At 45.7% G+C, this 16,367-nt stretch overlaps 2 protein-coding genes across 3 annotated transcripts in view; both read right to left on the reverse strand.

Moving 5' to 3' along the window:
• The window catches only part of SUGT1 (SGT1 homolog, MIS12 kinetochore complex assembly cochaperone), a 28,084-nt gene extending 25,486 nt beyond the window's left edge, over positions 1-2,598 (reverse strand). The window contains exons 1-2 of the mRNA XM_084279133.1: positions 2,499-2,598; positions 2,357-2,402 (exon numbers count right to left, since the gene is read on the reverse strand). Of these exons, the coding sequence (XP_084135259.1) occupies positions 2,357-2,402; positions 2,499-2,527 (75 nt within the window). The 5' untranslated portion in view covers positions 2,528-2,598. The remainder of the gene's footprint in view (positions 1-2,356; positions 2,403-2,498) is intronic.
• A 2,018-nt stretch (positions 2,599-4,616) lies between these two features.
• ELF1 (E74 like ETS transcription factor 1) overlaps positions 4,617-16,367 on the reverse strand; it is a 40,991-nt gene continuing 29,240 nt past the window's right edge. For both annotated transcript variants that reach the window (XM_084275105.1, XM_084275104.1), the window contains exon 8: positions 4,617-6,355. In XM_084275105.1, coding sequence (XP_084131231.1) covers positions 5,740-6,355 — 616 coding nt within the window. In that variant the 3' untranslated portion in view covers positions 4,617-5,739. The remainder of the gene's footprint in view (positions 6,356-16,367) is intronic.

A 16,367-nucleotide genomic window follows, 5' to 3' on the forward strand; every position in this document is an offset into this window, starting at 1 on the left:
CAGTGCACGACAAACAGATTCTTCTACAGAACTAGCCCTCACCTCAGGAAAGCAAAAAACAAACCCCAACGAACCCCAAACCCAAGCATGGACCAGCGTGAAACTAATTTCTGCTCTGCGGTTTTGTTAGGAAGGTGTCATGTTGCATTCAGACACACATGAAAAGAGAAGTTACTCCTGCTTTAGCACAGCTATTAGAGAAGAGGGACAAGTAATACCTGACTAGCACCATGAACTCTGGATTATGGACATCAGCAACAGTTGCTTAGAATAAACATAGACCTAGTCCTCTCACTCAAGAGTGTACTACCTACATATTTTTACCCTAAAAAAAGGCATAAACATTTTTACTCTAAAAAGAATGTTGCACTAAACCATGCAACCAAGTTGCAAATCTATTTCTAGATACATTGGGACCTTTCAAGACTCCTCACACTCATTGCTAATGTTTACATAAATTTGAGGTGCATTCCCTCTCATGAATCATTCATGCCTGAATTCACAAGGGTCACCACCCTTGGTTCTCATTTGGCAAAACTCCTCACCAAAACAAAGTCTATTTTAATAGAGAGTTTTGATTCTCTCCTAAACATCACCACTCACAAATTGCAGACCATTTTAGAAATTAAAAACAAATAGAAAACATCCTTATTCCAAACAATAAACTAAATTTTCAGCTTAAAATGACAAAACCAGAAAAACAGACATTAAGAATTCACAGCTTAAATTCAGGCTGGAAATTTAAAGATAAATGATGACCTCTTAGTTGCATGAGACTCAGGTGCAGAAAAGCCAAGGCATGCTTCCCAGGAGTTAGAGGAATCAGAAGTCCTGAGGACAGAGTACAGAAATGCCATGCCAACTGGATACAGGTCTAGCCAGGTGCAGAAGCATTACACAGCACCGCTTATATTGGAGACATGGCCCAGATTAGAAATATTAAGTGAGCTAAAAGACCACGCCTAAGACCGTGCAAACATGGTGTACACTACCTGCAGATCCAAGCTCCTAAGTCAGCAAAATGCTCCACAGCACCACGGACTTACCCATTCAGACACTACCAAGCACAAGCTGCCTACTCAGTTCAGTAGTCTTTAAAAAGGCTCCACAAGTGACACCAGTATTACCGTATCAGACATTCAGTAATCACTATAAAACATGTTACAGATTGCTTTGAAGCACTGAACGTACAAATAACTGAACTATAAACTAGGGAACCAAAGCAACCATGTCAATACGAGGAAAACCAAAACCAAAGAATGCATATCCTGATAATATGCTTTAATACTTCCAAAGACCTTTTGGTGTGGAGGGTTTTGTTTGCTGTGCACTCCCCCCCCGGCAAACGGAAAATTATGATCTGTAAATAACAGAAGTAGTTTTACTATGCCAAAAGTACTTGGTTATTACAAATTTATTTGAAGATGTCATTCATCTGCTGAAGAGCTTTGACAAGCTACAGCCTAAACACCAAAGAACTGTAAGACTCAGCTCCACCATTTTCTTCATGGAAAGGTAACTCAGTGTCAACTTAAGCTTCTGACACCTCTACTCAAGCCATGATAACCATTTCATTCTCTCCCCTTCCAGGTATGTTAACCAGGAACACTTATGCACCCTCCAGCTCTGCCTTTTCACTAACCCTACATCCCCCCCCCACCTTTAAAGTAAAAACACCGTTTGAAAACACATTAATTTGTAAAATCACAGACCAGCACGGGTTGGAAGAGACCTTGCAAGGTTCACCTGGACCAACCCTCGGTGGGGAAAGGCCCACATGAGGTTACCTAGCACCCTGCGCTGTCCTTCCCTGAAAACCCCCGGCGACGGGGCCTCTGCCACAGAGAGGGTGTTCCAGGGAACGGCTGTTCTCACTGCAAGGTTAGTTATGAAATTAATGAAAAATCAGTTCCGGTCCCCACAAAATAGAGGAACAAGAAAAAAAATAAAGTGAAAAACCCCAAACGATCAGGGCAGAACGGGGCTAATAAAAGCGGGACACACGGGATCGGGGCTTTTTTAACTGCAAATCGCGATGGGCTTGAGCTGCCGGCTACCTGCGTGTCAGGGAAAGTTGTTTTGGTTGTTCGGGCTGGTTTGGGGTTCGGGTTCCCCCCCCGCCCCCCTTTCCGACGACGCAGGCAGTAGGGCGAGTGCTGTGACAGGAGGGCGGCGGGGCGCTCCGCAGCCAGCCCCGCAGGGCCAGCCGCCGTCGGAAGCTCCGCTGGCCCCTGAGGCGGCAAGCCCCGGCTCCTTCCGCCACTCCAGCACCGGCGGCTCGGCAGGGCCGCAAACTTCACACGCCCGAGCGGCAAGGCCCGCCCCCGAGCCCCCGCCGGCCCAGCCCGGCCCTCACCTGCGCCGCTGCCCTCGGGTCCCGGTCGACGTCCCCGTCCGAGAACCTGCCGAGGAAACACAACGGCGTAAGCGGGCGAAGCGGGGGCGGGCGGAGAAGGGAGCGGAGGCGGCGAGGGGAGAGGAGAGGAAGGGAGGCTCACCGCGGAGGGGCCGCTCCCGCCGCCGCCATGCCGTCCCCAGGAAACTTCTGGAGACGCTGTGGCACCCGCGCAACAAACCCCAAGGCCGCAGCCGTGCAAGGCTTGACGGGAACGCGAAGGGGCGAACCGGCCCCGCAAGCTCCTCCCGCGCCTCTTCGGGAGAGGCGGGGCCGCCGCGGCTGCCGAGGCAACTGCGCCGCCTCACCCGGCCATAGAGTTGGAGGACCGGCCGTGCCAGACGGGATGCGCAACCCTTTCCGCTCGCCTCTTCCTTCCTTCCTTCCGCGGCGGCGGCGCAGCAGCTCTGAGCGGCTCCTTCCCCGCCGAGGCTTGCGCAGGATGGCGGGCTGGGCCTCGCAGGCACGGGAGGAGGCAGGCGGCTGGCGAAGCCCCTCAGCTGCCGCTTGGGGTGCGGACCTGGGGGGGGGGACGGCGGCGAAGGCTGAGGCGTTCGTGGCCGCAGGGGCCCGGCAGGCGCCGGCCTTGCCTGAAGCTCAGGCGCCTCCTCCCGCCACAGCCCGCGCGATGCCAACACCCGCGGCGAGCCAGGCCGGTCGCGGCGCTGGCAGCCTGAGGCCGGCCCTCCCTCCCTCCCTCTCTGCTCCTACCTGAGCTCCCTTCCCTGACACTCCTCAGGGAAAAAGTGCCTTTGTCTCCTCCGCAGCCTCATTTTTTCTCCTCCCGAGTGAGCAGCGGCCGCGGTTCGAGATCGTGTGTTCTGTTTGGGCACTGTGAGAGGGCAGGAGCTGCTCTGACCCCACCTGTGAGCTTATGATTTACCCCAGCTTCTCCCTTCTTCTGTCACGCCAGGGGTGACATGAAGAAGGGTCAGGAGTAGGGATGCACCCGGCTGGTGGGAATGGAGCAGCTGTCGTTGGCCGGTGGTCACACAACAGCGTCTGCTGCTGGGGGACACGTTCTGCCAGCTGGAGACTTTTCTCTGCTCCTCCGACTGGCATTAACCAAGCTGACAAATCATTTTCCCTTTGAAATAGCTGCATCTGCGGCCAGAGGTTGCGTTGGTAAAACTGTAACCTGAAGTTGTGATTTATTATTTTTCTTAACATTTCCAGTAAACCAGCAAAACTTCCTTGCTTCTAAAAGCACTAATGATGTCAGTTGAAATGTTATTGCATCAGGGTCCCTAGTATTAAAAAAAAAAAAAAAATCCTTATTTTAATAGTCTGATTAAAAAAAAACCACCAAAACTGTGTTCCTCCCTCTCCAGTGCTTTCCTCAGGCTGAAATAGCCCTTGGGATGTGAACTCAGATACAGGCCTGCGATGCCGATGCACGTTCCTAGCAGTATTGCTGGTGCTCTCCAGCACTGCCCGATCCTTAAACCAGCTGCAGCAGTCACTTTGGTTCAGGTCCCCCCAGCCTCCTGAAAACGGGGGCGAGGGGGGCTCGCTGGATTTGTAGGTGGAAGCCTGACTGCACAGGCTCAGAGGGAAGAAATGCTCAATTAAACAGGAGGTTTCAGCAGCCAAGGAGCAGGGCAGGAGTGGCAGAGAACCGCTCGTTTGAGACAGTCTGTGGAGTTCTATGCACCTAGACCAAACTCTCTGTGCCCATTATTTTTTCTAGTAGTCACATGCTCAACTTTAACCCTACAAACCAACAAATAAAACTTGTGCACAAATTCAGTCACAGAAAGTTGTGCAGCCTTTAAATTTTGCATTCCACTGCCCTTCATACTTACTATTTTTAACACACCTCCTGTTGAAACTGTGATGAGCAGGTCTAAAGACCTGGTGGTTTGGGCCAAGAGTTTCACAAGCTACAAGAGGCCTTTGCGATCAACAGCACACCAGAATTACGTTCAAAGTTTTGGTTGGCTTGTAACATCATTGGGAAGTGACAGAAGAGGAGAAATTTAAATCCTGCTCCTGGTCTTAGCTCAACTTTAATCTGAGCTACAAAAACATGCAGTACTGCTACATCAAGGGACACCCAGAGTACCTGGGGCAGGTTTGAGTCTGTTCAGAAACGATCCATGAATTGCTGGTGACCCACCACACACCCACAGATTAAAGATGTCTTCTTACTTCTCAGTGTATTTTGGTTATTTATGGTGATTGGCAAAGCATTATAATAATACAAAACCAATTCTGAGTAAATACAGGAAATTTTTTTCCATTTGATTTATTTTCATAATAAACCAATTAAAAATACAAAAGACAAGGACCCAAGGTTCAGAGGGCTCCATCATTTAAAAATTTGTCTTTAAATACAAATTCACTCTGTAATATGAATACATATAACATTAGACCTCTAAACATAATGATCTTATTTGCATCTATCAAAAATTTGCATGGAAACAAATTAGCTGAAAAAACTCCCTTGTTACATTGAATGTACATTATTTACAATCAAAAAAAAAAAAAGAACTCTTAATCTCCAAATGCCTGCATAATTTGTATATATTTCATTTCCCACCCCCCCCTTACAAAATAATCTGAAGTAGAAAGCAAGATTGTTAAGCTTTGTAGACAAAAAAATGGCATGAAACGTTTCGCACCTGTAGCGGTGCTGTTAGTTTCTGTAATTAAATACACCTGGTGCTTGTGTATAAAATACAGACGTGGCCTTGTCCATTACTGGAATAGATGTTTTGTGTACTCTCAATAGGAGTGTATATTCCATTTTGCATGCACAAGAGCTTGTGCTGCAAAAAAATAGAAAGAAAAATAAACAAAACAAAACAAAACAAAACAAAAAAAGGCAAGAGGATACCTCGTTATCCAAGTCTTAAACCGGTGTAATTTCACCGGTGTGAGAGAGATCCTTGATCAGAAAAACTCATACACATGGAATGACAATGTCCCACGCTAAAAAGCAACTGTTGCTTCAAAAGCTAAGTGATACACGTAGATATTAAACAGAAAAGGTTATAATAACGTTACTGCAATGTAAATCAGCAACAGATGGGAAACGTACAGTAAGAAAGAAGTTTGAAACTTTGGCCAACAACCTCAGGAGAAAGTCTTCACTGCCTAAAAAGCATGTTCCTTCATGCCTGTATTCTGAAACATGAGTAATATGTCGTTTTATTTATATGGTAACATTTAGCAATTAACAGAAAATCAAAACCCATTCTAAAGCATGAATGCTAACAATTAATTGCGGAAATTAAGTGGCTTTGCAACATCTCTGAAAATCAAATATTTACAGAACTGAAAAGGTCCCATCACATTTATAAAAATAATCATCCACAGGGTCTTTGGGTTTTTAAAATTTATTAATATGAAGTGGGTTCCAATGGCTCATTTTCTTGCTTCACTTGCACGTTGGATGGGAAGCCGTTGGAACTAGACACCACCATCACGAACGGCTGCTGCTGGAATCTCTGCTCCGGCTGCTCAGCATCATCCAGGTTGTCACTCTCCTCTTCTTTCCCCACTCCCTGTACACCAATCTGTTTCGTTTCCGGCGCTTTAATAACCGAAGTGATCACCGTGCCCGACGGGTGAGCCACCACCTGGGAGCTGCTGGGCGAAAACGTCACCACGGTGGTGTTGGCACTGAAGGGCGGAGACGACGCCATGTTGACTGTCCCGTTGCAAATTGTCTGCACGCTGCTGGTGAGCACCTGCTGGACTTGTGCTGGGCTCAGCACAATGGAGGAGGGAGGCGAGACTGGCTTTGGAGACTGGAGCATGACGTTTTCTTTAAGGACCGTCATGGGCTGCGAGGTGGGAATGGCTTGTAAAATGAATTTCTGGGGTGTTGCTGCTGAGGCTGGATCTGCGCTGGCTATTACTGTGGTAAGAGGCACCGTCTGGAGTGTTACAGTATGCAGCTGCTGATTTCCAGGAGAAACAACTACTGGAACTTGGGTTGGAGTCTGTAAAGTCCTAATAAGATTAAAAAAAAAAAAAAGGTTATAGAGTCAGAACACTTCCATGCTGAGTTTTGAAGAGACTATTGAAAAATCACTTGGCATCATAACCATTTAATTTACCCGATGGTTCCAAAAGAGGTAGCAGTCACTCTGCTCTTGAAACAAGAAACAAGAGCTCTCCTCTAGAAACAAGAGCTGGACCTGATCCCTGAATTCAGCACCACAGTTCCCAAAGGAAAGGTAGTCTGCACAAGCAGTGCTGCCAAAGCCAAACTGAACAGCCTGCCTTTCAGATGTTCAGTAGTTGAGCAGAAAGCCTGGGAATCGCATCAAAGATACCCTCAAGCATGAACCAACATCACATGCATGAACCAGCATCACAAGCATGACCCACTACCCACCTGCTATCAATTTCACAAGGTTCCCTAAGTAATTTGTAACTCACCAGCCTAAATAACTCATAAACCAGGCCTCAATTCTCCTGCCATCTGTGTGTACATGTACCTATATGCAATGTATCTGTGCTGTTACAGTGGGTCCAGTCAGGACCTTCTCAGTCTCCCAGAACACACAGTTCTCTGCCTGCACACCCCCTTCTGGTAAAGCAACCAAACAGAATTTGCTCCCAAAACACCAGCTTAAATTAGGAATGATTCCATCAGTTGCAGGTTCACAGACTTGGGTACCACGTTCCTTTTGATGTACATACAGCTGAAAGTGCACCGCTGGAGCGTCAGCAACCATGTTGCTGATGTACACAATGACTACAACAGACAATGGTGGCCGGGAGATGTGGCTGAAACACACTCCAGTCATGCAAATAGATACAAACCAAAAAGCTCCAACCACAACATTCTCCCAGCGAAGCAAAGGGTTTCCAAGTGAGGGCAGGAGGAAGGGAAGGGTAACTGCTTTGACACCCTCCCACAGCTCACTCCAGCCCACTATACCACGCTGTCTCTAACACTCTTTTTCTTTCCCTCTGCTTGCCTTGCAAAGCTCTCTTCAGTGTCTTCTCCTGCCTGCCCTCCTCTCCTTTTTTAAGCCTTAAGCTCTCCCTTGTGTTTTCTAGAACGTACTTAATGCTGACTGAAAACAAAAATAACTATGTCCTTCTCCCAGCTGATGGCTGCACTTGCTGGAATCACTGTAGATGGAAAGCAACTTACTGTCAAGTTTTGTATCTCCAAGCCTATGTACAATACCACAGGTTTTCCTTCGGAAGACGGGTCCTTAGATATGCTCTAAGGCTTCCCTTACCTACATCCTACATCTACCATGGAACGTCCTCCTTGCCCTGTAGTACCAATTTTTCACAGCTCTGTGAAGTCCTACTTGCCAGGATTAGCCCCTGACCAGTGAGATCAGACTTGGCATATTCAAAACATCCATTTAAAACCATGCTCTAGCTATCAGTTACAACAAAAAGCCTACCAAAGCAGATGCTGAAGCTATGGGGCAGCAGAAGCTGCTGCTGGCAGTAGTCCAGCTGCACACCCCCCCACACCCCCCTCCCCCCTTTCTTAGTGCAGCAGCAGCCACAACTGAAGGGATATTGGTAGAGGATTTCACAAGTCTATCTCAGCTGAGTCCTCTGGGAAAGACCTCTAGCTGAGCTCCAAAGGTTGCTCCAGCAAGTGGAGCTCCAGTGACTCAGCTGGTATCTGGCTCAGAGCACATCAGCACTCCCTCTGGCTGCCAGTCCCTGCTGCAGGCTGTCCTTTCCCCACCTCCTATGTGGCTGGTGACACAAGGAACCAAACCTGCATCCGTGGCTTTCTCTTTCTCATCACAAAGAAGGCTGCAGCACCTGGGAATGCTGCTATAGCAAAACAAATCCACATCCTCAGCCACAAGGTTCCCACTCATGTCTCATCACAGTGGCCATAATAAACCAGGACACAAAATCTGATGCAACTGACAGCAGAGCCAATCCCCAGCTCCTGTTTCACACAACTGGAGTCAGCCCAAGGATGAACCTCATGGAAATGGGAGTTCACTGGAGATAGCACCAACTAGAGCAATCACTTCTTTCTTTCAAACTTCTGGAGAACTTGGTGCTGCACAGCAAATAAATACCAACAACCAAGCTTCAAGTGGAAAGCTCCCAATGACAGCACCAAGGCTCATGGCAAGCCTGCCAAGGGCTATCAGTGCTAACCCCCTTTTTTCTTCACCCCAGCAATTTCTCCAGAACTTTGACTGAAGCATCACAAATGTCTGTCAGAAGCAGTAACAGGATGAGGGCATCTACTAGCTTTTTTGTTGGTGGTGGTTTGTGGGTTTGTTTCTTTTTGTTAAGCTACCTGCAGTTACACAAGTCTGCAGCAAAATCAGAACACCACATCAATGGAGCTCAACCCAGAAAGCCTACAGAGACCTCCAGTGCAAGTGGAACAGCTAAGAAGGGAAGACAAATGACACCTGCAATCAGAAAAGCATTAAAAGTATCAGAGTAGATACCAAACCAGCTCTTTAATCCACAAAGAAACTTAAATCTTTCAGGGTCAATTAGCTCAATAGTTCCAGTTATGAAAGCAGCAGCTGAAGCTGCTAGCCTCTGCTGGTATGCAATCCAAGTATAACTTGGAGGCTACTTTCTTGTTCTTTAGCTGTTTTACTTTAAAACGAACTAATAAAAATAAAAGCCTCTAGCTGCTAAATGTCTGCAAAGGACAACCTCAGGAAATGTGAGCTGGGTGTAATCCCTGCAGAAGCACACACAGAGCATGAACTTGCTACAGGGAAAGCATGCAGCACGTGGCTGTACCAGGACAGAGTTAAGGAGCACACACATTGTTATTTATGCTAATGGTGGCCAAGCAAGACATTGGCCTTCAGTGGTAAGACTAGAGACAACTGTGTCTGTTTGCAAACTAAAAATCTATCTCCTCAAGCTAAGCGAAAAAGATACAGGTTTGGTCAATCATTTTACCCAGTTTTGGCTACTTTTGGGGTTTCTTTAAGTATGCACTACTTGAGGTGACCTGTTAACTCTGGGCTACATTTGAGGTGTGCTGAACATATTGAGCTACGCTTCTGAACTTCACTGTAGGCTAAGGCACAAATCTATTGGGTGATTACTTCAAAAGTTCCTGCTGAGGTTACAGAAAGAACAACACTGAGGTCACAAAAAGAACAAGAACACTGAGCAACAGTAATGAAAAGGAAATGCTGCTATAGAACAACCTGGTTGCAACTGAGGAAAGAATGACAAAAATTCTGAAGTCATTTTGGCTTGGCTGAAAATGACCATGTATTCCTTGGTCCATTTGGCACTGTTAACAGCCTAGACTTGTGCAATATCGTGTTAGCTCATCACAAGGCAACTAGAGATAAAGCAAACAGTAAGTGAGGGGCAGGAAAAACAAGTTTATTCACGGTAATTTATGTGAAGTTTCTGAAATGGATAAAGGGAGAAGACAGCAAAAAGCCTACTGAAGCTACAAGCCAAGGGTAATGAAGTATCTCACAGCACAGTAAGAAAATGAAACAAGGCAATATTAAGAAGTACATAGAGAAGTACACAGGGAGGAGAATCCAACCTTCAGCTACAGGGGAAATGATGGCCTTGAGATAAATAGGCACATTTCCAGGGATTTTCCCCATTTAACTAACTGCTTGCAAACAACTCAGTCAAGCTAGGAGGAGTGAGGGAGGTGCAGGGGTGGGACGTGCTTGTTAGAACCACTTCAGATGCCAGAGTGGCAAGGCAATCTCCTTTGAGTGACTACAGAGAGCACCTGCCAAATGCAACTCGGGGGCCCTACTGCAAACTGCTCTGCAGCTGCTTTATACACGATCCTCTGAGTCATCAACAACCTTGTCAATACCTCAGCCCGGCATGCTGCCAGCAAAGCTGCCATCAAAGCCACCGGCCCTCCTGCAGCACAGGTCACGTAGGCAGGAGATGCTAAGCAGTCTCAGGGAAGATGCCCACGAGAGGTAGAAAGACACTTGATGCCTTCATGCCCACTCCAAACACAGACTCCTACGAAGGGAGGGCAGAATTTGCCTGTTCTTGTCTAGCTCATGGCCTGGACAAGATACATCTCTTAGGTCATGAGGACAGAGGACTCAGCTCTCAAGTCTGATACCCTTTTAATTGACCCACACAGTCTTAGTCTTCTTTCCAAAATTTTTCAAAACTGCACATTTTTCTGAATTCAAACTCAAAACCTCTGCTGCTGGTCAGAAACTGCACCTCGCTCGGCAGCGCCGAAGGTGCACCAAGAGCACCTGTTTGGGAACAGGATTCATCTGTCTGAATGACTTCTGAAGTCCCTTCTGCTGTCAGCAGCTTTCTTCCTACCTCACACAGAAATGAAATCTGAAATGGTCTTCTCCACTGCAGGAAAGTCAAATCAAAATGTTTGGTTATAACCAAAGTCTTTGCTGTGACAGAAGTTGTCTCTATTGTAAACGTGCTCTGAGAAACACACTCTGCTGTAAGCTAAATGGAAGTTTCTTCTGGAAGCCCACTGGAACCATATCAGCCTATTTCTGACCAACACCTCCCTCAGGAAAGGGCACTCTCCTTGCCATCCTGAAATCTGAGAGGCAGTCAAGCCTTCACTTAAGAGATGAAAAGAGATCAATTCTTTGCAGCAATCACCTGCTTCCCTCCTTCTGGGGAAGGCTGCAGCAATGGTAAGCCAGATCCAACAGTATCTGCTGGTCAGTGTATGAAGAGCTTCTAGCACAGGCACGAAGACCTAACTTGTTGTGTTGACAGATTACCCTCTAACTGCAAACAGAAGCAAAGCACATGCACCAATGCTGGCAAATACTAGCCAGGAGTTGTTTCTGATTATCTGTAAGTACTCAGCCAGTATTGTAGTCATTCACTCACATCACCATCAAGCCCCTGGGAGCCCTGGTGAGCTCTGTACTGCGACTGACACCTGTGACAGCTTTTATTCAGCACATCTGTAGGAACAGCAGAGGAGGGATGAGCTACGACATCAGCTGACATCATGCAGATTTGACCCTCGTTCTTATTCAGGGAAGACAGATTGCAAGCAGATGGTCAATGCAGAAGTCTCAGCAGGACAGTGCCAGACTGCCTCCTTGTGTCTGTGTGGTTATGCAAAACCAATACAAGATGGGGTGGAGAAGTGTGAGTACAGAACGTGACATCTGCGCACAGGCTAATGTCTGTACGTGGCACAGGATGAAGACACTTCATTTGACACAGCAGCTGTAATCACACTTCCAGAGTGCACAAACTCATGATAGACAAATCTGTCTGGTTTTCAGCATCAGCAAAGTTGCAGTCAGACCACCAACACACACATCATAGCTTGGGCACGGAAACAGATTCTGGAACAGTAACAGAAAGCATGTGTGTTTGCTTGGGGCTGACATGACGTTCAAAGGTAATTCCCTCCGCTTATCGGGACAATCCGCTGTCCTGGCATATTGTTGGCTTCATCACTATTCTTATGCTGAACGCTCACGCCCAAAAAAACCCCAACATGATTCACCTCCAACTACTTCCTTCCCCTCTGGAATGAGGAGCTTGCCACTGTGGTCCATGTTTGTGTCACCTTTGGGATGAATTACTGCAATGTTTTCTACCCCAAAGGTCGCAAAAAGGTCAAGATGAAAGCTGTGGCTGATTCATCACGTAGTGGTTCTCCAGTTTAGAAGTGAACACACAGAGCCTCTCTCACTGGATCTCTGTGGTCTGTATTAACTTTTCCCTCAGCTACAGAACAGTCAGGATACTGGTCTTCTAACGTGCTCTGCCCAAGCTACCACAACGACAACTTCAAGATACAGGAAAGAAACAATAAACTGAATTTTGATAGCAACGTTGTGGTTAAAACCTGAAGCCTGCTGAAGCACTGCACAGGATCTGTCAACAGTCAGCTAATTGCATGGTTTTTGGTATATGGAGCTGCCAGCTAAAAGGCTCACTATGTCCCATGCAGTCAGGAAGAAAAGAAACATGTAATTTTAAGTAACTCATAGTATGATCTTTTCTGAACCATTAGTAACATGAGAACCTCTTCTCAATCCAGAAGCCACTGCATCTTACATCACTACTACTACTACTGCTCATCCAGACAGGCATTTCTACTTTTGTCTTATCACTGGAAACACGTATTGCCACATTCAGCTCCCTGTTCCACGACCGGAGGCTGCAGTAACTGTTGCTTGTGTCCACCCAGGCAGCAACAAACTGCAGGGAGTTTGCATTTCCCAGTATTCCCACCGGGGAATACATCTTTCCTGGTCAGCAAAACCTGGTGTGCATGCCCTGACCCCAGCTCCTGCCCTGTTTCCCAAGTTTGGGCTTCCATCACATCACAGCCTTTCAGTTTAACCACTCATGCTGAAGAAGAGCAGCCATATTTCCCTGGGAACATCTTGTCTCCTGCACACAGCAGCACCAAAACTTGTAAAACAAGCCTCTCCAAAGCCAAGACCTTTCCACTTCATTGTACACTCTTCTCAAAGTGTGCAAAACTCTACCTGAGCTTTGTGCAGCTACAAAGGAAACCACTACCTGTCTTCTGCAGGGAACCAGTCCCACTGTCACTGTCCCTTTCTTTGAAAAACACAAAAGGGCCCTGTGGAATGGCTGGGCTGGCACGCTCTCCCTGTCCTGCTCTGGGAGTCGACTTTACCAGGCAATGCCATCTAGAACAGGGAGGGATCATAGAATCGTAGGGGTTGGAAGGGACCTCCAGAGATCATCGGGTCCAACCCCCCTGCCAAAGCAGCTCCCTAGGACATATCACTCAGATAGGCATCCAGACGGGTCTTGAATATCTCCAGAGAAGGAGACTCCACCCCCTCCCTGGGCAGCCTGTCCCAGGGCTCTGTCACCCTCACTGTGAAAAAGTTCTTCCGCATGTTGGTGTGGAACTTCCTGTGCTCCAACTTGCAGCCATTGCCCCTTGTCCTATCCCCACAGACCACTGAGAAGGGGCTGGCCATTTCCCCCTGCATCCCATGCTTAAGATATTTATAAACATTAATAAGGTCCCCCCTTAGTCTTCTTTTCTCCAGGCTGAACAGTCCCAGAGCTCACTCAGCCTTCCCCCATAGGGGAGATGCTCCAGGCCCATGGTGGTGACACGAGACCTTCACCACCGTCTTCAAACAGGATTCTTTTGCCCAGTTCCTCAGCAGAGGAGATGTGTGTTCAGACTTTGCTGAAGGATATGGTAAGTGTTAGGAAGCCAATTGTTTTGACCTCAAAAGTCCTCAACATTTTCTCTATAGTATGTGGTTAATCACTTTTTTTTCCTTCTAACAACACAACAGAAGCAAACTGCTGCAGAGGGAAGAACATTCATTTCCATGAAGAAGAGGGAAGAACATTTATATGAATAAAACTTTAGAAGCTACATTGTGTAAGACAAATTATATGGGTCCAAGATGTTCATGCTTCAAGGCAGAGCCCAACCACGAACCAGTACATGTCAGAAAAACTTCTGAGGAGCATTCCCAAACCCTGGTTGCCATTTCTCCCACATGACCATCTACGTGCCCCAACCTCTGAATAGCAACTGATGTTTCTATTTGTCCTCATGCTTCCTTACAAAATCACTATAAAGGGAGTCCAACCACAACCCTGCAGAGTGAGTGCATATGTCAGAAGGTCTATCAGCTCCCACTCTATAATGGCAATCGTACCTGCTGCACATTTTCAAATCCCACAGACCATTAATTTCATCCTCTATGGAAGCCCCACTGCAGCAATTTAGAATGTGTACACAGTCACGTTCAACCACTAGAGATTTATGGCTGCTTGTACAAACAAACCCAAAAATCCAATTCCTTTCTTTAAACCTTATTATAAAGCAAGACCTAAAACATACACTGAAAAAAGACACTCATTGTGTCCTTCTACCTCACTAAACTATTTCAAAGCTGCATTTCAAAGCTGCCATCTGTCAGAGATTGTACTTTTAGAGCCTGCAACGGGCAGCAACCACTGCACAGGACTCATCAGCACCTTGGTTTGCAGCTTGGCCCATGCTGATTAAAAGCACACCAGAAAATCTGTGCTGTGTATTTTATTTTCACTCTAGCTGCTCAGACACCTTAGTACATTCTTCGTTAATTAGCAATACTTCTACACTGCTCTGTAATTATATACCATACTGAAAACATCCCATGGGTCATTCCCCCACCTCCCCTTAATCTGAGATACTCTGTCATCTCAGATAAGGAAACTGCCACTGAAGTCTTTGTGGAATGCTGTTTTAAATTAGAGAGGTTAGAACCAACACAGTGCAGAACTAAGGCTTTAAGGCTTTTACTTCATTCGAACTTCACACATGTATCAGCTCAACTATTTTTTTTCCCCTTAGCTTGTTGCCCAAGGTCTGATTGTGAAATACTATAATGCAATGATTTTGGATGTCATCATGTCACTGAGGAGCTTTCCAAATGCCAGGCTGGACTTCTTGCCTGCCTACTTGCCTTATTAGGTCTTAAAGATACTTCTGCTTCTTGTTACCATTTTTTATACCATCTATACTATTGACACTGCTTTTGATAAACCAGTGTACATCTAGTCTAGAGATATTTAGCTCTGTAAATTACTGAACCTTCCCTCTATTAATGTTTCATAGGTTTATTCCACTGATTTCAATTATGTCTGTATGTTGTTTCCTTTCGCTATATTCCCCTAGTCAATTTTTACAAGTGATTAACTCATCAACCCTGAAATCACAGGACTGCACTGCAGAGTAGCTTCATTCCCAAGCCTAAAAATACTTAGGAGGCATTGCCTTGATGAAAAGTTTTATGAATTTTTCTAAATGAATTCTGAAATTGGTTCTTTTTTTGTTTTTTCAAATTCTTTATAATTATCTTTCACATAAACTTCTGATCAAATACAACCCTTCCCTCCCTATGTGCATCTTGAAATTACTCTAGTTAGCAACAACAATAAGCAAAACACAACTTGATTTCAAATCATGCATTTCAGAACTAAAAGTCAAATGAAAAGAGATACTGTCTACTTAAAAATGAAACTGTTCCCAGTTCATTTTACAGTGACTAGGAAAAATATTTTTGCTTTCATGGCCCAGTGTATTTAATCTCCTGCAACCTTCATTAACCAGTGAATTTCTCTTTTCAGTGTGAACTTTTCAAATTGCAGTGTGAATGAAAGCATTTCATCATTTTGAAGGAAATTTAAAAACCAAAAATCAAACAACAAAACTGCCAGGATTCAAACTAGGAAATTCAGGGATAAAGTTTGGGGGTATTTTTGCCCCAAGGTAATAGAAGATAATATAAATCTTTCTTGATTGAAGCTGCAGTCTTGGTTTGTCAGTTCCTATATATAAATCTTCAGCTTCCTCAACTACTTGGTTATCTCTTAAAAATGTCTCCTAGTGATTCTGTTAGGCTGATCTATTGATTCTGGAGGCTGATCTAAACAGTTTCAGTTCTTCATCAGTTTCATAAATCAGAAAAAACCCTAGTTGTTATTGCTATTTGGGATTTTTCCTGTTATGTAAGGGGAGTTTTAATAACCATCTAGCCTTTACAGCATCCCTGTACTACCAGAGATAAAAGAGCAAAACTTATTCTTTGGAAATGAAGGAAACGTTTGGTCTCATTATTGCTACTTCTGACAAAACTGCATGGTTAAGCCCAGTTAGTTGCTACCACTCCAGATCTACTGGAATCTCTGGATGGAATTTCCAAAGGCAAGAACAGAAGAAGGGAGCAGGAATCATAGAATTCATTAGGTTGGAAGAGACATTTAAAGCTGGTCTAGTCTAACCCCCCTGCAGTAAGCAGGGATACTTTTAACTGGATCAGGTTGCTCAAGAGCCCCTTGAAGCCTGACCTCAAATCTCGCCAGGGATGGGGCCCTCCACTACCTCTCTGGGCAACCTGTTCCAGTAGCTCACCACCCTCATCATCAAGAATTTCTTCTGAATATCTAATCTAAATCTACCCTCCTTCAGCTTAAAGCCATTACCTGTTGAAATAGCACCATTGCCATTTTGCAGCACAAAATGATAACCATTGTAATACTCATGTTA

The sequence above is a fragment of the Gallinula chloropus genome (assembly GCF_964237585.1).
Source record: "Gallinula chloropus genome assembly, chromosome: 1".
NCBI classification, from domain to species: domain Eukaryota; kingdom Metazoa; phylum Chordata; class Aves; order Gruiformes; family Rallidae; genus Gallinula; species Gallinula chloropus.